This window comes from Cuculus canorus, chromosome 15 (assembly GCF_017976375.1).
Source record: "Cuculus canorus isolate bCucCan1 chromosome 15, bCucCan1.pri, whole genome shotgun sequence".
Classification (NCBI taxonomy): domain Eukaryota; kingdom Metazoa; phylum Chordata; class Aves; order Cuculiformes; family Cuculidae; genus Cuculus; species Cuculus canorus.
Genome location: NC_071415.1, coordinates 7,061,852 through 7,083,120, shown reverse-complemented (window position 1 = coordinate 7,083,120; position 21,269 = coordinate 7,061,852). Strand labels below are relative to the sequence as shown.

The 21,269-nt window shown below is 48.4% G+C and overlaps 1 protein-coding gene across 6 annotated transcripts in view; it reads left to right on the top strand.

Moving 5' to 3' along the window:
- The window catches only part of IL21R (interleukin 21 receptor), a 24,903-nt gene extending 3,636 nt beyond the window's left edge, over window positions 1-21,267 (top strand). The window contains exons 1-10 of one of the 6 annotated variants that reach the window (XM_054080444.1): window positions 446-808; window positions 3,883-4,021; window positions 10,785-10,859; window positions 13,759-13,864; window positions 14,500-14,696; window positions 15,990-16,141; window positions 17,191-17,368; window positions 17,899-17,995; window positions 18,810-18,894; window positions 19,622-21,258. In XM_054080444.1, the coding sequence (XP_053936419.1) occupies window positions 10,805-10,859; window positions 13,759-13,864; window positions 14,500-14,696; window positions 15,990-16,141; window positions 17,191-17,368; window positions 17,899-17,995; window positions 18,810-18,894; window positions 19,622-20,530 (1,779 nt within the window). In that variant the 5' untranslated portion in view covers window positions 446-808; window positions 3,883-4,021; window positions 10,785-10,804 and the 3' untranslated portion in view covers window positions 20,531-21,258. Of the gene's footprint in view, window positions 1-445; window positions 809-3,104; window positions 3,460-3,882; window positions 4,022-6,263; window positions 6,416-10,784; window positions 10,860-13,758; window positions 13,865-14,499; window positions 14,697-15,989; window positions 16,142-17,190; window positions 17,369-17,898; window positions 17,996-18,809; window positions 18,895-19,621 lie in introns of those variants that run through there. The other 5 variants (XM_054080447.1, XM_054080442.1, XM_054080445.1 and 2 more) reach the window with 5 other exon arrangements.
- The last annotated feature ends 2 nt before the right edge of the window (window positions 21,268-21,269 follow it).

The following is a 21,269-nucleotide window of genomic DNA, read 5'->3' as shown; positions in this document are numbered from 1 at the left end:
TGGGACCTTGCCCTGCTCAGGCAGGGTGCCAGTGCTTATCTATCATGAGCTACAGACTTTATCTAAGAAAGCAAGTTCTTTTAGGTGTTGCATTTTTGCAGTGACATAGGCAAAGGAAGAAAGAGTGAGAGAACCAAATGAGGAGGTTGTGACTTCCAAAACCCTGCTCCCTATTGTTTGCCACTGGCTGTGGAATTATGTGACAAAACTCCTGTATGAACAGAGACGGAGAGGACGGTTTGCTTTCTCCTAGCCATGTCTTTTCTGTAGAAAACTCTTTAGGGAGCGTGACTTGTGCAGTTTGTATTCTAGTGGTGACAGAGGCACTGCCAGAGCACGTCATCGTGCATATAGTTGCTTTTCACAAAGAATAGGTGGTTTTGACTAATTCTGCAGTGGGCTGTGCCCATGAGGTGCCTGGGCATGTGTGTCGTACACTCACACAGATCACTTCCCTCCCTCTGCGGATTGCCAAGGACGCGGTCTGCCCCCAACTCCCACACAGTGATGTACTATGATCACACATTACCAGGGATGCTAATTTTTTTGCCATTCTGCTGTGACTGAGGCAGGAGTGCTGTCAGATTTTTTCATCAGATGTTGCAGCTGCAGCACACAGCCCTCCAGGCTCCTGACTAAACTGTGGTGAGGGGGTTGGAAGCCAAGCAACAGCTCAGCGTGAACTCGATGACAGAGCAATGACACCAATGTACCGGTCAGGTTTTCAGCTGCAGGACTGCCTTCTCTCAAAGAAAATTGCTCCAAAGAAAGAAAAACACAGCTGAATGAGGAAGAAGTCATTTTCCAGGTACCTTAGTAACACACTTAACCAAAGTTAAAGCTTACTAAAATTGCCTTACCCTGTTGTGGTTTCCTGGTGTACCTAATATCAGCCATAACTACTGGCTTGCTAAGTCCTGACTAGTCTCATTCTTTTGACAATCTAAGAAAGCAATGTAGAGAGGAACATCACATCTCTGCTGTACTCTGGCCAAAGGTGCTTTGCTCCGTTTGTGCCATCCTGCTTCCACCCCGTCCCTTCTGTTGCTTTCCACAGCATGGAAATTTCCACACAGCCACCTTCTACCCCTCCAGCAAGATGGGAAGACGGAAGAGAAGAAAACCTGGCTGCAGCCCTAGATGAACGGGGTGGGGAACTGACTGCTAGGGCACATTTGCCTGCAGAAGGAGCAGCTTTTTCCTTTTCTTTTTTTCTTTTTTTTTGGCTTCTAGGCAGAATGCTTTCTGTAAAGCTCTCTCCATCTGTGTAGGAGACCTAAAATTCTGTGTTCTGAATGCACAGAGGCGATTGTAGTGGCAAGAGTCGGTGTAGTGTCAGACCTGCAGTCTGCTCTTTGGTAGAGGGATGGCGGGATGGCTGTGCTAGACCTGCTCCAGCCCAGGGAGGGTGCAGGCATCCTAAGGAGCTCCTGTCCCAGTTCAGTGATGGATCAGCTCCCATGGTCCTGTCTGTGCTCTATTGTGTAAGAGCAGGGCGTTCTCAGCAGTGTGGTGTTTTTCCTCCGGTTGAAGGTTACTAAGTTGGTGACTAACACATCACTGGGACTTTCCTACTTGCTGCTGTTTCCCCAGTTCATAGACATGGGGGAATTTGAGGTGAAGACTTTGAGCTGCTTCTCCCCAGCTCGGTCACTGCTGGTTTCCTTTGCAGTGAGCCACCCACACAGCAACAGGGTTGATAACGGGCTTCTTTCTGGGGTAGAATTTCCACGCCTTGCTCAGGGTCTTGTCTTGATGCTCTGAAGGGCTGTTGTGAGTACCAGGTGTGTGCTGGCTGCCTTGGGCCCTGCAGTCGGCACCCGTGGCCCTTGGTGAGCAGGCAGCAGAGGTCTGCAGGAGCTGGCTGTGGCAGGCACGCGCTGTGCTGCGTTCACTGATCACTGCGTGTGTCTGACGGGCTCTGGGCTTGAAGTTTACGTAGGGCAGCTCATTGCTGGGAGATCTGCTCCGCCCCCACCTAGCTGAGGTGCTCCAGAAGCAGAGTTTTCTCCTACACAATGTGACGGGGGCAACAGAGCCATCGAGTGCCTGGTTTCTTCCACAAAGGCCAGAATTAGGACCAATAGTTTAGCACGTGGTAGTCCTGAGCTGTGCTGGGCTCCTGCAACAGACACTATCATCCAGAAGCATCAGGGATTCTTCCCACTTCTGGTCAGGCCACCTTTGCTCTTCAGCTGTGCTCCCCCACTGTGAAGGATCAATGCGTTCAGCTGCTATCCACACTCTGGTTTGTATGTTATCCGCCATTGAGCTTCCTGCTGCTCCTAGCACATCACTTTCCAACTTCTGCACGCGCACAGTGGTGAGGTGAGGAGCGTGGAACAGGGATCTGCAGAGCTGGGCACAGAACAGCAACCAGGGGTCCAGGCAGCTTCCTTTGAGCAAGAGCCTCGCACCACAACCAAAGCCACTGTGGAGCATGGAATCCCCTGGCCCCTACATTTTGTAGGAACAAGCTTTGCACTCCTCTTCTTGCAGAGCCCTGTAAATATTTACCAGTGTTGATTCGGGTGCAGATACCATGATGCGACAGGGTTTCATCACGTTAGTCCCTGTGCTCAAATGCTGCAAATAACTCCATGTTTTGGTCTTTTCAGCCTCAAAAACAAACAAACTCCTGCCTTCTGCCACCTTACAATGAACTCTTACCAGCGTTACAGCAAAGCCACAGCTTCGCAAAGCTTGGACTGCCCCAAGAAAGTCTCACAAAGCCTTTTGGCTTCTTTATGCAGAAATGTATTTTGAATTTTTGGAAACACTGGTTACTGTTTCCTTGAACATCCTGTTTACCTCCGGTGTTGTTAATATGCCCCAAAATGTTGCAAGGTGCATCTCCTAACTCTGTCTGTTTGTCCATCCTGCACCTCCATCCCTCCTTTTCTCCCAAAGACACAGTGCATCCCTGCCAGTGACATGAGAAGCCACTAACTGTGTTAGGACTGCGTGTTCTGTGGTTTGGGATGGAGCCAGCGATGCTGCTGGAGTCTGTGGGTTGCTATGCAATCCTCTCCTGCAGCTTGCTGCTTGCCACGCGGAGGCAGCATGCGATGTCAGCCACTAGCTTTTGCTTGGAATGTGCTTCCACAGTCAGAGGTTGAAAGCAGCTCATGTGTTTTGCATTCTGTTAGAGATGCCAGAAGCTGCCTTGGGCAGCCTGTGTGGCTGTACCCAGCCCTGAGTGCGGATAGTCTGCTGTAGAAGCTTGTGGCCAGGCAGCGGGCACAGGGTGTGCTGCGTTTGACAGCTGTGGTGTTACACAGATCTGAGAGGCACAGGTGAGGCTCTTGCTGTAAATAGCTGTGTGCCAGCAGCAGAACTCTGGTCTTGGTGCATTCAAGTGAGTGGAGATCTGGGGCCAAGTTGATGGCTCTAAATGGGTCAAGTTCCTGCCAGCCTGCATGGAAGGAGCAGGGAGCTCTGCCAGCGCTGCTAACTCAGGTAAGCGCTGTGGAACTGAGTGATGGACTTGTCAACCTCATGCAGAGTCAGTGCATTTTGGAAGCACAAACACAGAGGGTGTGACCTGGGATGAATCTGAGAATGGCTGTGATGGGGAAAGTAGAGAGGATGGCACACGTCAGCTGAACAGACTAGAAGGGGTGATGTGAAGATGCAGGAACCCAGCTAGGCAGGGCTCTGACAAACTTATGGGGGGAGAATAGTGCCTGTGGGCTGTCCAAAGGGGTCTGGGCTCTTGGGGGAGGGTGATGTGGAGGCTGTTTTGGGGAGAGCATGCTTTTCTGTGAGGTGAACGTGTCCAGTGCAGTGATGCGTCTGCGGAGGTGGCCTGGGCACATTTTGCATGGTGCAGATAAAGGTGGTGGGTTTGAGCCTGAGCAGAGCTGTTGGTTTCTGTTCCAGATGGTCAGGGTGAGTTCAGGCACAGTCATTCCTGTTTCTGTTTACCAGCATGTGTCTGGTGATTTCCAAAGAGAAGATATGAGCCTCTGTGCGATCCCCTCTGTGTGAGCAAGACGCACATAATCACAGCTCTGTGAAGGTAAGCCCTTTTCCTTTGGCAGGAGCCGAAGCAATGTCCTGCTACTACAGCCTGCATGCAGAATGGGTTCAGACTTGTTGTGTACTGGGGAAAACAAGAGGCTGAGCCCAGCATAGGTGGCTGAAAGGAGGCGGGAGGGCAGGGTGCTGGGTCTCTGTAGGTGGCACTCAGCCCTCCCCAGACCTGAAGCAAGGAGCTCCTTCCTCCACTGTGCAGCATCTTGTGTCAGCTCACAGGCTGCCAGCTGGGTTCTTTGTATTTTTCAACCTGCTGCTTTGCTGATTAACACCTCCGCTTTCTGCCTGGCTCATTCATATTTTAACCTATTTCCTGAGCTTTGAGGTGGTTTCTTCTATTGCTTTCCCTTCCAGTAGAGCAGTTACTCACGTCTTAGCTGTTCTCTTGCCATTTTTTTTACTCATTACTTATCGTAATGTATGATTACCTTCTTCCTAAATGTCACCAGACAGTACAGGTTCCTGTGGCCCTAGAGTTATGCCAGGTCTGTATCTTTGATGATGCTGAGGATATTGGTTTAATTCCATTGCAACAGGAAGAAAATACAGAGGTAGTATTGTTTGCGTGGGTTTTTTCCCCCACATCATGAACTTGATAACTGCAAGTGTCACTAATCCTCCCCCTTCTAGCGAAAGGAATTGTCAGCTCTGATTGTTATTTACTCTGAGTATTTATTCTTGCTTAAAATACATATAGATGTTGCCCTTCTCCCAGTCATGGCAAAATGATTTTGGGATTATCAATAAGTTCAGCAGAGTCTATCGAGCCTTCCCTGGTGTGTCATTCCTGCTTACTTCTTGGTGGATATTGCCACTGCAGGCTGGGCTGAGATTACAGCTGGATGAAAGCGGTTGCCTCTGGTCTCAAATCAACATAAATCCATGGCAATTGAATTGCTTCTAGCCTCCAAGCACTTTACCTTGGGAGCTGGATTCGGATGCTCTGAAGTTCCATGTGCTTCAGGTGTAGAGGAATGGGTGCTGACACAGCAGTGAGTAGAGCTGTGTGCTCTTGGAGGTGGTTCTTGCACACTGAGCCCGCTGGCTTGCCTTGCTCCGTGCAGGAGATATATCTTTGTACCGTGCTCTGGGTGGCAATGAGTATCAGGGCTCCTAGAGATCCTGCACGTGAGTCCTACACCATGGCTCTTCCAGGCTGGATATGGTGGATGCAGTCTATCTCAGGGACTGAGACAGATCTTTTGGGCTGCATTCTGCTGGACTTTCCCAGGACCAAAGAGCTGTGCACATGAACCGTTTGCTCGGCAGAGGCAAGGCTCTTTACAGTTCAGCATTCGCACAACACATGCAGGTACTTGCATGCACGCACAAGCACATGTGTACTTGCACAATGCTAGATGACGGAAGAGAATCAATCATTCAGTTTCAACACATCCGTGCATGATGAGCTGTTCCAGCCTTCTGGCAGGCCCTTAGTGCTCCTCTTGGCTTTATGCTTCACCAGCAGTGAGCGTCATGGGATGGAAGTTGCACACAACGTAATTCTGGCAGTCAGCAAAGGGTAAACTTTCTTAAATTAAAATTAATTATCATAGAAAAAGAAGTTCTGACCACCACTGCTTCCTCTACTGGGGCTTATTGCCTACCTTCAGCCCTTCTTCTCTTTCCTTGTCTCTACAGAGTAAACACCCCTGTGCTCCTTACTCACTCTGGGAAAAGCCAGTGCTTTGAACCATTCGGGCCAGGGCAGGAGGCTCTTAACTGTGCTTGCCGGGTTCCTGCTGGTAGCTGGGCTGGCCCATGTGCTGGTTGTGCACTGTTACAATGCACATGGAGAAGATTCCGTTACTTAGCCCAACAGCTACTCCTCCCTGTCAGTAGCTGGAAGAGTAGTGCTGGTGCCCTGCTCCTGGGGACCCTTCTTGAGGCAGCTGGAAGCAGAGCACAGTGGAACCTGGCTATCTGCAGTGTGGTACACACTGAACTTTAAGCTTAAGCATTTAATGTCTTGACGCTGATGCCTCCCTACTGCCAGGTTCCCACTCCACCAGCCCCACTCTGACCTTTTATATGAGGCTTGTGAGGTTTTATCTGCTCTCCCACCTTTTTCTCACATAAGATAGCAGAGCAATACAGTAATAAAATTTGTGTGGGTGTTTGGACCCGAATTCATTGCCTCCACTGCTCACCACATCCTTCTATCGGCACAGTAATACTGATACAGTGGTGACGTCAGCCATTTGTCACTCTGTATTCCAATACACTACAGCCCTTGGCCGTGCACAAGTAGGCTTTACTCTCACTCGGTAAGAGATCCACTGGCCCTGCAGCTCCCGCGTGAGCAGTGTCTGCAGGCACAGCGATGGTTTAGCCAGGGCAGCATGGAAGCGTTGGAGGGCTGAAAGAACAGGGCAAGGTAACGTCCGCTTTGCCACTGACTTTCCCTGCTGCCAGTTTGTTCCTGCTTGCTGTCTGTGACTTCACTATAAATCTTTCTTACAGTTGACGTGGCCCTTGTGCCCCTCGTGTCAGTGCTGTTGGCCTCTGCTGGACAACTCAAGAACCCTTCTGCCTCCCTTCTGCTTTGGCTTTGCGATTAGATGGCAGTGTACACTGATAATAGATCCTTTTCAAGAAGGAAGCTTGATTTTGCTTGTAATTGGTGGACTGACAGTCACTCTTTTTCGCTTGGGTGTGGATATGAAGTTTATTTTCTCGTGCTTGAAAATACCAGATTTTATTTTTTTTATTATTATTTGTCTTAAACTTAGTTCTTAATCAGACTTATGGAAGTTATCTGAGTGTACACATTTCCTGAAGACACTTTGAATTGTGAGCTGAGGCTTCATCCAGCTTTGGCACCTTATAGCACCATGTTTCCAGATCCTTACAAAAAGCATTCTTTGTGAATGTCTGTGTCTATATTGGTCCTATTTCCTATTCTCTGGTTTATTAAAACCTTGTAGTGTTATATTTCACACATCTGTATGAATGGTTAATTAACTTTATTACTGTGCTCTCACACACCGTTCCCTAGGCTACTGCAGAGTCTGCAGCGATGGTGCTTGGCAGATGTGCAATGCTTGACATTTTATAAGGATTAAGTAGCTGTGCTTCAAGGATGCATAAAGCCATCTCAGAGTCCCTGTTTCACAGACAGAAGCTGAAAGGAGGTGATAGAAAGGACTTTTCTGATGCCAGATAGAGAATAAGTTCTTGCCTCTCCTCATTGCCCACTGCCATTCTTCCCTCCAGGTGAACAATGCCATGAGCTGGGTGCTGGCAGATGGAAGCCAGCAGGAAAGGTGTAAGAAATGGAGGGATTTAGGGAAGGTGAGGGGCTTAATCACAGGCTGGGGCTAAGGCTCACAGAGGGCCTGATTGGAGGAAACTTCAGAACACGGTCTGCTGTACATCCATGTGAAGCCATGAGGTCAGCGATAAGAGTCCACAGAGACACTGCTGCAGAGCTGCATCTTTCCCTGTTTTTCTGCACAGATCCATGTCTTGTCATAACAGCCTGGAGCACAGCCAGGCAGTCAGACACATAAAGCACTGACCCTTTCTGTCATGCTCTCGGAGGCAGCAGTCCCTCCCCGCCCCACTGAGGTAGAACTGTATGAAGTGAAGGAGAGAAGCGTTGGACTAATCTGTGGGCACTACCAAGAGTAAGAGATGGGATGATGAAGTCCCAAGGGAGGAAGTATTGTTTCCTTGCTTCGCCTGTGTTAGCAGATCCTACTGCTTTTCTGTCTTATTTTTGCTACCGTGCTCTTATTCAGGAGGCTTCCTTCTAGATTACAGCCTTCTACATTAACCTCACTCCAGTGTTCAATGGCAGCCTCTGATATCACCATAAGACATCTTCCTGATGAGCTACTTGGGCTTGTTGCTTTGACTTTTTCCCTGTTCAGTCATTCCTGTCCCGTTTGATTGATGGTACTATTGATCTGAGCAGAGGAAGGAGAACAGAGAATGCATTTTAAAGAAACCACAGTCCAGTAGCTAAGAGAAGCAAAGACTTCCCTTGCATTGCTCTGTCTGTTCAGGTGGGAGCGGGGCTGAAATGAGGGAGCTACAGAAATGCCATAAACATGAAATGTTGTGGGCACTGTCAGTTGGATTCTGAAAGAAGCAGTGGGTCTGCAGACTGCTCTGAGGGCCCAACTCCTCCTTCCTCTGCTGAAGAAGAGGCAGCGAGTTGTCTTTCTTGGCCTCACAGGATGGCCTCGGCCGTGGAGCATGACAGGCACAAGGCGGAGTGGGGCTGAGATGGGCCCACAGCAAGGCGTGGGATGGGACGGTGCAGCTCCATCCTGCAGCCCAGCGCCTCTGCTGGGTCCCTGTCCGTGCCAGGGCAGGAAGACCTGAGGAAGAGCAGCCACCACCATGACCATGTGCTTTTGCGGTGGGAACGGACAGGTTGTTGACATCCTGAGCTGAGAGACCCCTGAATATTCCAAGCCCAGCAGCAATAGGTTCTAGGTGTTTCACAGGGAGAAGCACGATGTCAAAAGGCAGTAGACAATCGCGTGTGTCATATCCCTAGGGCTAGTGACCTCTGGGCCCAGTGGCCGGTTCATTTGGCACAGCTCCTCTGTTCACTGTGCTGCAAGGAGCAGGGCTCTCTGCGGAGATGTCAGGAGCAGGTGCGGCATCAGGGGACTGCCCGTCCTGAGGGCATCTGTTCTCATGGTGCAGCCAATCTAACACGAAGTCAGGTGAGCTTTCAGATGGTGGGATAACTGGGTGCCTTCCTTGAAGGAATGAGAATTTGGAGAGGAGCAGCAGAAGGATGAGTGAGAGCACAGGGTAGGGTTGGACAGTGGGCAGTGTGTTAGTGATTAGGGCTTGCACTACCGGAACAGTGGTAATGACAGTAGATATTAAACTGGGAAAACTTGGAAAACTGGGACTAGAGGGGTCAAAAGGAGGTGTTCCCTCAAGGAAGTGTATGATGCGGAAAGCTGGAGTGTGGGGAAAGAGCTTGTCTGCCCTGCTCCTCCCAGCAGGTGAGGGGGTCTAGCAGGGTGCCTGGGGCTGCTTGCTGAGCTGCAGCATGTGCTTCTTCCGCAGGCTGCGCTTGGCAGGAAATGAGGGGCTGCTCCTCTGCAGGGTGGAGGTGCTGCAACCAAGAGATGCTTGTGGCACCTCCTGTGTGAGCCCTGCTGAGCTCATCTGGATACTACAGCGCCTTGAAAGCATACCTCTGAGCTCATGTGGGGCTGCAGGGGCTTTTTCGGTGGCTGCTAAATTTATTTTGCTTTCATTATTTGAGTAAACCTGGGAAATTTTTAAACACCACCAATGTTCCCCAAGCTGGAGAGGCCTCACTGCCGTTCTCGCAGCTGAGTGACTGTCTGGGTGTTTGCTGCTGCTGGGGGGGAGGCACAAGCACACCAAGACCTGGGTCCTGCACCTGGGCAAGGGCAGACCCCAGTACCAGCACAGGCTGGGGCGTGAAGGGGTGGAGAGCAGCCCTGAGGAACTGGTGGGTGAAAACCTGGACATGAGCTGGTAACGTATGCTTGCAGACCAGAAAGCCAAGCATATCCTGAGCTGTATCCAAACCATTGTGGCTAGTAGGTCAAGAGAGCGGGTCCTACCTCTCTGCTCCACTCTCATGAGACCTCATCTGGAGCCCTGTGTACAGCTCTGGGGTTCCCAGCCCCAAAAAGACATGGATTGTTGGAGCGGCTCCAGAGGACTGGCATACAGATGATCAGGGTGAGGGGAACCCCTCTGCTGTTAAGACAGGTAGAGGGGGTTGGGGTGGTTGAGCCTGGAGAAGAAAAGGCTCCAGGGAGACCATGTAGTAGCCTTCAAAGCTACTCCAAAGTCTTATTCCCAGACAGCTTAGCCCATTTCAGAAGAGTTTGAGAAAACAGTGGTGACATCTATCCCAGGTGTCAACAGCCAATACTCTGCGGGGACCTCATTTTAAGTCCTTTTGTGTACATCTGTGTTTTTCTGTAAATGTTAAATACTGTGAAATCAGAGCATTAATGTGTTATGTGGCTTAAGGGCTTGGTCTTTGAGCAGGGTCTGTGGGATGAACAGTCATCGGTATGCAATGCTGTTTCCTCATTTTGTTGTAAACATCCTGCTGTCCTCTTCTTTGAAGACTTCCCTGTAGGTTCTCTTCACCAAACTGCAGCAGGACAGCCTTCCCCTGAAGTGAGTGCTGTACAGCATTCTCTTTTGTGCCACGTAGGAGGCTGTTATTTTTTGTCTGATCTGCCTTAATTAGATACTCCTTGCTTATTTGGCCACGGGCAGGCCAAATCAATGCATTCTCACAAGCCTTGCTCATACAGATCCACAGTGACATTCTGACTCATTTGCCTAATTCACTGTACAGATGTTTAAGCCACAGAAATGTCACTTCTCCTAGATGCAAACCATTTCTAGTTGCAGGAAACCAATGAAGAAAAAAATGAGTTAGCACTTAACCCAAGTGCCTTCCTGTTGCATGGATAGACATAGATGCGGTCCCTGTCCTGCTTTCTCTATGCACATGCTGCTGGCGAGGTGCAGAGATGTCACTGCCCTGAGTTTTGCCCAGTTGGCAGGGCTGCTGGTCATCCCTCCCTTAGCCCAGGGAGTAAATACATAGAAGAGAGCCAAGATGACTTGCTCAACTCAGACACACTACTTTTGAACATTTAAGTGAAAGCAAGGTTAATTCCACCTCAACTTGCCACACAGAAGTCAATGGCTGAGCTGAGCTTTTAACTGGTTGCTTGCTTGTTTGGTTTTTTAAGTTGTTTTTGTTTTTATTCCAGGACATCCAGTCAGAACGAAAATGAGGATCAAACTATGGGTCCAGAGTATTTCCTTCTTCCTTTTCTTCCAATACAGTAAGTTCCCAGATCTCTCTTCCAGACTGTACACCCATAGGATTTATCTTGGTGGCCGTTGACACAGGCTCTGCTGAGATGTGCATGGCACAAGGTTGCCATGGAACAGCAAGCACAAGATAGGATGCCAGGGGATAGGGTTCCATGGGGGAAGGACTTCAGGAAGAGACTTCATGGGCAGTGGAGGACAGACACAAGAAGATGCACAGTCAGGCAGAGCTCAGCCAGACTGCATACCTCTCCAGGGAGCAGCACCAGTGGAGAGAGTGCAGAGGCAGTGCCTACCTTGCATTGAAATATCTCCTGTTGTCATTAGAGTAGAATTGCCATCCCCCCAAAATAACCCTTTTGCCATAGGAAAGGTTTTCTGATGAGACTAGGATTTACCTAGGGCTTATGGCTACTTTTAGCAACTAAGGACAGTGGATTGAAACTCTCCTGGTCTTCAGCCCCTTTGCTCAGGACTGCTTTGTGCAGTAACTCCACTTTTCCTTCTGGTTCCCAGCCACCCTGCAAGCTTCAGCTGACTCAGAGCTGACTTTCCGAACAGGTCAGCTGGACAGAAAAAAGGCAGCCGCAACAGTGGCTGCAGGGAATGGGTGCAAGTTTAGCATTTTACATGCTGCTTCTAGGCAGAGCTTTGGACCTGTTCCAAACCTAAATTAGCAGAAAAGGTGAATTCAGAGCTGTGTCTTCCTGCCGTATGGGGCCACTGTGATGTCTTGTCCGAATTTTGTGTAACACAAACCAAGAAATTACCCTGCACTAGTTGCAGTTTGGACCAAACTAGACCTTACTGTTAAAAGTATTTGATTTTTGTTTCTGAAGCTGCCAAGGATGGACAATTCATCCTGGACCTAATGGGGATTAGGACACTTCATCATTCCTTTCCCAGTAAAAAGCTGTCTTCTCCTTAATTTCTTAAAAGATAGATTTCCCAAAGATACATTTGTAGCTTAGAACAAAATTCTGGAGTCAGTGTGAAATGAAAAAGTCAAAATGAAACAAAGCGGCAACCACACCATTTGAATCACTTGCAGTTTGATAAAGCTTGTGTACACCCTTGGGACCAGTCTCTTGCAAGCATCCCCAAATTACTTCTGTCACCATCCTGACATCTGGAGCAGTCTGGTACCCAGACCTAAGCTCTGCCCAGCGTAGTGTAGGGAGAGCAGGGTGTGCGCTGATGCAACAGGATGAGGTGGAAGTTTTTGTGATGAGTGAAGTCAGTGGGAAAAGCTGGACTTTGTTTTCCTTTGACCTTGCTCTGGCCTAGAATTCAGCTACACCCTCCATTGGACGTGCCTGCTGTGCATTGTGACTGGAGATGCAGAGACAACTCTGTTGCGAGGGCTGTAATTTCAGATGGAAAGTGGAACAGATATTTGTGGCCCACTGATGCATACATTAGCTGCATTCTATGTTTGTTCTCTGCATACCACATTCTATTTAACTGTAAAATCGGGCATTGTGGTTGTTGAGCATACCGCATAGGCTTACTCTCATCTTGTGCAAACAACTCTTTTGAACACAAAGGGAAAGGAGGAAGCAAAGAGTGCAGCCTCTCTAAGCAGGCAAAGGGGAGGTGAGCTCACAACACGGTCAGCACCAGAGGTGCCCAATGGCTGTAAGAAATACGTTCCCATCAGGCTGAGGGCGGTCCTGATAGCAGGGAGAACCCATGCTTGGTTTAAGCATGCATGTAACAAGCTTGAGATCTTCCCTGAGTTTGATGACAATTTTATTCCCATCAAAAAGAGGTGTAATTGTACCTGTGAGAGATGAACGGTCACTGTAGCAGGCATGGTTTGCACCAGCCTGGCATGCCCCATCTCCAGCAAGCCTTTTCTTGCTCCGCTGTCTCTAGCGTATTAGCTGTGGTTCTTGTCAGCCCAAGGTGCTGCCCAGAGAGGAGTCACCAATGCAGACATTTCTCACTGTACTGCCATCTTCCCTGCTTTGAAATCCAGAGACGTAACTGAAGGGTGTTATGCGTGGAACAACAGTGCTTTTGTACAGCACATATTGGATACCGATACGTAGCAGAGTTCATGCAAAACAATTAGAAGAGCACAAATGCTGCTTTGCAACCACTTTCAAATCAGCTCATTTTCTGAAGGACCAGCATCAATTCTGCAATTGCCTCCCAAGTTCTCTTTAGAAGTTTGGTTCAGTTTAAGTGATTAATAAATTGTGCCTCTCACTTTAGTATCAGAATGATTTGTGGAAATTTGTAACTGCAAATTTGCAATATTTTCTTACCAAAATTCAATGAAAAGTATTTTCTGAGCCTCTGCAGCTGGACATGGAAAGTATTGATGCTGCAGATGTCAAGCTGTAGAAAATAGTAAACAGAGAGAATGGTAAAGAATTACAAAAATACCACTTTTTTAAAATGTGCAAAGCATCATGTAGATGTCACAAACCAAACACTAGACTAGCAAAGAACAGTACTCAGTTTAGGAAGTAGTATCATCAAAATGTTTGACAATGCTGCTGTTTCTGGTTGGCTAACCATGCCTCTTTCATATGGTACATAAGCTAAGACTCTTGCAGAAATAATATGCGACTGCTATGGTGACTTTGTAAGAGGGGACAGAGATCAGTTTGAAAATTCAGTCACAATGTGGGCATTTCCCAGTATTTTGGCATACTCTCTGCTGCCACAGCACTTTTAATAGATTTCTATTTGACACTTATCTTGCCATCAGTGACTTGCCTCTCTGCAGAGATGGAACACACATTATGCTCCAAAACGGGAGGCTTTCAGGGGTCTGGCACAGAGTGGTCCATTCCTTTCAGATTTAGTGGGAGCCCTGAGGACGGTGTGTGTCGATATCAAGTCTTGCTTGCTTCATCATGGAAGCTGATATTGTGTTTTCTCTTTCCAAACCTACAGCTAAGTGTTGTGAAAACCTCACTTGTTTTGTGGACTACGTAGAGACCCTGTCCTGCATCCTGAGAAATGACTTGGGTGCCAGTTTGTATAACCTCACTGCGACATGGTATGTCTCAGCAGGGAGAAGAAAGTGCAGTCAGCAGGAACCTGTAACGTGGCCACAGCACAGGGGTGTTCTCCTTTTCTCTCTCTTAGGCAGGATTCTTGCTCTTGCTGTCATGCTGGTTTTCGCTTGGTACGTCACACTCCAGCTATCAGCTGGATTTTCCCCCAGCAAAGGATCCCTGGCTCCTGCGTCCACTGACTGCACTGCTTGCCACTGACTGCTGCACTGGCTCTGCCTCCCTTCACATTGTTTTCTCTCCTGCCCAGGGAATACCTTGCCCTTTACTGCCTTTGGTAGTGGCTTCTCACTTGTGTGGGCTGGCAGGGCTCCCTGTCCAAGCCCTGCATGGCTGCTTGTTCTGCCCCAGCAAGGATGGAGGGGCAGCCCTGGGCTCTGCAGCCCTGCTGAGCACCTCTCCTTTTCACAAACACTCCCACACCACTTTCCTGCTTCTCTCAAAGATACTAAACTGAACAAACAGAAGGAAAAAAATCCATCACATTTCAAAGATAAAATTTTGGATATGTTACCGCCTTTTTTCTTATTAATTTCTGTGTCTGGTTGTTCAGAACGGATTCCAACTACAGGATGTAGCAGATGTGGACTTGTTTGTTTGTTTGTTTTGGTGGTTTTAGGGTTCAGGAAGAAGATCCAGAAAATCCTGTGGCTGCCTGCAGTCTCCTGCAACTGTCCAGGAACACCAGTCACACACAGTATGCGTGCACAGTGGACATGACTGAAATCCTGGCAGATGTCAAAGTCCAAGTGGATGTTACAGAGGGAGCTGATAGGCAGCACGTGATTTCCAAAGGCTTTTATATGGCAGAAAACAGTAAGTACAAAAGCAGTGGATTTGATAAATGCTCTCTAATCATATGTCTATCTGCTAGAGCAGCCTCGGCAAGGAATGAGCATGGCAGCCAGTGGTGGGGCAATGTGTGGTATGCACTCCTCTACACAGAGCACCAGGCTCTTGTTATTGCTATTGTAAATGACAGAAATGTTTATGCTTGAAGCTGAGCTTGGAGATGGCTCAGGTGATAAATTTCCACCGGACCAGTCTCATACCTAGACTGTGCAAGTGTTTGTTCTTGGCTAGAAATTAAAGGGCAAGAGGAATTGATTCAGTTGCAAACACCAAAAATGTCTTTACAGGAGTTCCAGGAGGCTCTTTCACTGGATGTTTGAACCAACATGTTATTGCTGTGGTGGCACAAGGTGTCCCAGATGCAATGGAGGTAGCACTTGCCCTTTCTGGGGCAATTCCTAGCCATCTTTGCTGCATAACAGGAAGACTGGGTTCAATCATGTAGTTGTCTTGGTGGAAGATTGATGTGTTCTGAGTTGTGCAGCAAACTGTGAAGAAAAGGCATGCTTAGCCAGGCAGCCAGGTACCATGTAGGCATATGAAAAAGTGTTTTTCTATTTGGATTCTCCTGAAATTAAATTTACATGAGAAGTATCCTCTTTTTGACAGATGCTGTGCCAGTTCAGAAAAGCCCCTCGCCCCCACTGACAGACTGTAGTGGTGCTTTGCTTATCTCTGAGATGTCCCCATACAAAGGAATCAAAGCTCAGTGAGGGACCCTGCCGACTAGTGCTGGAGTCTGGGCATTACTGCTTTCTGAGATATGAATGCACCCTGCAGGGGATACAAGAGCTTTGCTTTCAGGCGCTTATGATGCAGGGATCTGCATTAGGTTTATGCAGTATCCCTCAGCCTGTTTCTCCTGATCTCTGTTACATTGAGGGGTATTTCCTTTACTGTGCAACTGACTGTGGCTACACAGAGTCTTTCTGTCTCATGAGAAGAACAAGCTGCTCCACTTCCAGGAGGTATTAGTCCCTTGTGGATCTTCTCCTTAGGGGATGAGGAGGCTCAGGAACAGGCAGAAGGCATATTCAGAGACATATGGGCCTGACTTCACTGTGCTGCTGAGGTGCGAGGTTCTGTGCATGGCTCAGGACTGCAGGAGGCAGGAATGTTGAGGATGTTGTCCTGTGTAGGAGGGCCCACCCTGCCAGGCCAGTTTTGTTCCCTACTCACTCTCCTTTGCTAATACCATGCTGGGCCACCTCTTGTCTGCAGTAAGGTTATGAAGTGTAACACCATCCTGTCTTCCAGTCAAACCACAACCTCCATTCAATCTGACCACTGTGTTCTCAGAGGGCTACAATATTTCTTGGGAAACCATCTACCAGAACACTCCTTTCTACTTTTTGAATGAGGAGCTGGAATATCAGCTGCGTTATAAGAGAAGGACTGACACCTGGGAGGTAAGTGAGATGTTGGTTTACCACCAAGTAGGATGTACCAGCAAAGAGGAAGCCAGACCAACCAGAACAGGACCACTGCTGTGGAAGAAGGTATTTCATGGTTTAGAAAGGGTTTCTCTTTCCTTGTCTGGACTGAAAACAGGCAAAACTGGGGGGAAAACAAAGAAAAAAAAAAAAAGAATTGAGAAGCAGAAGCTGGCTGAGAAGTACTGGATCCTGTGGGGGAAGCTGATCACTCATTTTCTTCTCAAGATGTCACAGAATTGTTTAAGTTGAAAAAGATCTTTAAGATCATTGAGTCCAGCCATAAACCTCACACTGCCAAGCCCACAACTAAACCCTGTCCCTAAGTGCCACATCGACATGGCTTTTAAATCGCCGCAGGGACCACTTCCCTGGGCAGCCTCTTCCAGTGCTTGACAGCACTTTCTATGAAGGAATATTTCCTAATATCCATCCAGTCTAAACTTCTCCTGGTGCAAGGTGAGGTCATTTCCTCTCATCCTGTCACTTGTGAGACAACACCTGTCTCTCTACAACCTCCTTTCCGGCAGCTGCAGAGAGCAATGAGGTCCCCCCACAGCCTCCTCTTCTCCAGACCAGACAGCCCCAGGTCCCTCAGCTGCTCCCAGAACCCCTGGGCTCTAGCCCCTTCCCCAGCTCCATTCCCCTTTTCCAGATGCACTCCAGCCCCTCTAGGTCTTTCTTGTAGTGAGGAGCCCAAAACTAAACCCAGGATTCAAGATGCGGCCTCACCAGTGCCAAGTCCAGGGGGATGATCCCTCCCTTGCTCCTGCTGGCCACACCATGGCTGATACAAGCCCGGATGCTATTGGCCTTCTTGGCCACCTGGGCGACTGCTGGCTCACGTTCACCCAGCTATCAACCAGCACCTCCAGGTCCTTTCTGACCAGTCAGAGCATGGCCTTGCAGAAACAATGTGAAAGTAGAGGAGATTACTTTGAAGGGCTCATCGCTGTGCAGCAGTGAGTGTAAAAGTGAGAAGAGCCACTCCAGCCCTGAATGTTTTGATGTTTAATTGTTCACAGACTGAGAAGACTAAAGCTATCCATGAAGATAAACGAACACTGGTGATCCTGCCATGGGAACTCCAGGCCAACACTGAATATGAGTTCCAAGTGAGAGCCAGGCCCCGAGAAGACACCGTCTACCGTGGATTTTGGAGTGAATGGAGTCCTCCACTGACTTTGAAAACCAGCCCTGCTGGTACATCCTACCAGCTCTCCTTGTCCTTCCAGTTGGGCCAGTGTCAGAGAATGCTTCCAGAACTCTAATCAAATCTAATTAATTACAACAAATTCTAATAAGTCTAGCAAATACAGGCATGTTTGTCTTGCTTACTGCAAACATGAACCTCAGGCCTGGGCTGATAAGTGCTGCCTGCATCCACCTTCTGGCTGGGCTGGGCTGCCCACTGTGCTGTGCTGTTAGCTGAGTTCTGAGTCTCAAAGGTGCTCCTTGTAGGAGGGAGTTGTCCTGCCCCAAGCGCGTTGGCTGTTGGTCTGTGGGGTAGCCAGGCCACAGGGCAGCTGATGAACTGCTCCTTTCGTGATGCAGTCTTCTCTGAGCATCCCCATCCAGGCCTCATGTCTAGACTGCTGGGCCCTGGGTGACAGCCTCAGTGTCCCTCAGAGAAAGTCTGGGATAGAAATTGAGGGACTCTCCTCACTATCTTTTGCTTATTGACCAGTGTAGAAATGCAAGGTGAGCCTGAATGACCCTGTCTCTTTCTCCAGCAGTGACAGAGACAGCAGGCGTGAGATGGCTGCTGCTGTCAGGTGTTGTCTTGGCAATCGCTGCCTCGGTCATAACCTTTCTGGCCAAACAGCAGAGGTAAGAATGCTTCAGGGAGCTGAAGGAAATGCTCTTATTCTTTTGGTAAAGATGTGTGTTCACATGCAGCCTTCTTTGCATCTTGTATATCCATGCGTGAACAGAGCTATGGGCATGCGAGAGCCAGCAAATCATGGTCTCCATCCAGCTGGTGTTCTGTCAAGGGTGCCTTGCTTTTCTCTGGGGCTCTGCTGCCATTCTGAGACAAGACAATGGCACGTGGGGCCTCCTGGACTGCTCCATTGGTCCTGTCTGTACTCTGCAGTTGCCGGAGGGGAGAAGGAGCCTGGCAGGCTGGCGTGCCCCTTTCCAAAGCTGACACAGGCCTCTCAGCACTGCCTGGGAGCCTCCATCCTTTTGGGAAGCTCCCAAAGATGATGAGAGAGAGATGAGCTGCCACAGAGGAGGGCACTGGTGCAGCGACAGGGCTGGCACAGCCCACGGCCACAGAAAAAGTGCATAGGACAGAGTTCTACCCTGGAGGAGCAGAGCACGAGCCAGCCTGAGGGGAAAGGCATCTGCAACGCTTGGTGATTTTCTAGGAAGGAAAAAGATTGGAACCTCTTTCCTTAGCATGAATATTGTGTGCACAAGTCCTGAGGGCTGAGGCCCCACCTCCTGTGAGGCTCACAACAAAGGCCATTAGATGGCTCTGACAGGATAAGGACATCCTTGGATCCTCAGCTATCTGCTAATTTGTGACGCCAGTGAGGTTGGGCAGGGGATTCCAGCTGCTTGAACTGGGTCTGGAGGTGCATCGCTTTGCATCTGTGATGTGCACTTAATTCCAAAGCCTTTATCTTTTATTTTCCAGATTGTGGAAGAAGATGGAAGCTTGTATTCCAGACCCTGCTTCCTTTTTCAAACCTCTTTATCTGGTGCATAATGGAGATTTCAAGGTATAGATGGGCTACACAAGCCAATGGAGCACATGACAAAGTTAAACTAAAGGCCCATCATGCTATCGTGGGCAAGAGAATGTAGCACTAATGGTGGTACAGCAGGGCAAGATTCAATGTGTGGCACACACTAATCATCCAAGTGCTACCTGCAGCAGGCAGTGGCTACAGCTCTTTGTGGTCTTTGTGCCCTCCCTATCCCTGCTTCCTTCTTGTCACTGTGAGAGAAAAAGGCTGGTCTGCAGCATGGTTGCACACAAAAGATTGGGAAAAACCTTGCCCTGACGCCTATCCTAGGGAACTGAGGTGAGGGGAGCAACAGAACAGGGCTACGTGTGTGTGTTGGGTGCAGATGCAGCACATATGGCAAGAAGTTCACCATCCTTCCTAAGAGCAGCAGTGACCGGGACGAGGTGGCAGGGGAAAGGACTGATGCATGAAGGTATGCTGCTATGTGCAGTGGCATTATATGCAGCATAGAGAAAACTTCAAAGCCATGCAAATGTCTCAGAGCTAATTGTTTTCAATCTCTCTCTTGAGTCAGTTCTCCTGCAGCTGCCTGTGTCTGGTAATAACAGCATCTCTCACCCTGCTATTTTGGAGCAGTCAGTGATTTTAGAGTCTGATTTGGCCTCTAAAAGCATAAGAACAGTGGTCATTTCTGTGGAACCTCAAACCTGATGATACTAACCTCTCTCTCTCTCTACCTGTTTGCCCTTTTATGCAGAAGTGGGTTGGTGCATCCCATACAAAAGTGACCCTCGATTTCTTTGAATGTGGAGTAGTCCTTCCAGAAGTCCTAGAAGTTTATGCCATGCATCCTTCCAAAACCATCTCACGGGAGGAGCTGCGTGAGCTGAGACAAGATCTGCCTTGCAAGCCATGTGTGTCTTGCCTGACTGGCCCAGTGCAGCATAGCCAGTCTCTGTTGTCTAGCGTGAACAGCAGCAGTGGGACTCAGGACCGGTCATATGGACATTTGTCCATTGATACTGTGACTGTGGCTGATGAATTCACACCTTATAACTGTTGGTGCACCTGTAACTGTGTGCAGAGGGAACATGAGCATACCAGTGAGGAAGATCGTGGTGCTGGGGAAGCTGGTTACCCCAAGGTTAATGTCAATGATGAAGACGGAAAGATATCCAGTGACTTGCATCTGGCTGATCTGAGCACCCAGGACAAAATACTTGCTTCAGGATCTGTGTCAACAGACCACCTGAGGAGTTCGAGTGTCCCAGCCCACCAGCAAGTAGAAAGGGCTTTGGAAGGAGGGATGGGGAGCATCCTAGAAGCACTTTGCTTGCAGCAGTGGGACTTGGAAAATCCAGGTTCTCTGCCTTCTCCTGATGGTGAAAGTGTTTCCTACAGCGAAGCCTCCTGTGACTTCTTCCCTCACATTGCAAGGCCGGGTGACAGTTACCCTATGATCTGCATAGATTTGGACACTTTTGACAGTGGTTTTGTGGACTCAGACTGTGGGAGTCCGGTTGACTGTGAATTTGAGCAAAACAGTCGGACCAACTGTGAGTCTATTCCTCTTGAGCAGGAGGGAGAGGACTTTCCACGGAGTTACGTCAAGCAGTGGGTCTCCTGTCGCTCTGACAGCCCTGACAATGGGACACAGACAGACTGAGGACTTGATGTTGCCTTGCAGAGCATAGGGCTTTTTCCGTATGGTGCCACAAAGTGCTAGCAAAATTCAGAAAAGAAACAAAGTTTACTTTGTGTAAACTCTATTATGTACAACTGAAAACTGTTAGATCTATAGAAATTCATGCCTATTTCTATTGCCACTTAACCTGTTAATTTCTCAAACTTGAGGTGATTGATTTCTTCCTTTTTTAAAAAAAATTCTTAGGTCAAACCTCCTTATAATGGCAGAAAAAGCAACTGTACCTTGAAAATTACCCTTTAGCTTATGTAGTCGTACAAATATTTTTTACACTATCCTTACAAAGTGTACAGAAATTTAAATTATTTTTCCTGGTATTCTCAGGTGGCTTGAGTTTGGATGTACGTGGAATCTTAGAAGCATAACCCATGGCAAGCATGTTTGTTACATTAAAGTTCCCCTACCCTTTCCAAACACAGGTGGTTGCACTTTTCCTACTAATATTTTTGGATTCTTAAACCCAGCTGTAATTGTTTGTTAACCATGAAGGGTCTCAGCCCTGCCCATGGGGAATGATCAAAACTCATTCTCATATAATTATCACAGACCTTTGTGTGTGTCCTAGAGACTAAACACAACTCAGGCTTCAGAAAGACTTTGCCTTCCCAGGTGGAATCTACAAACAATATAATCCCAAACACATATAATTCCAGACGTTCTTGCTACCAGGGCTTTCTACTGAATCGGTATCTTTCCTAGT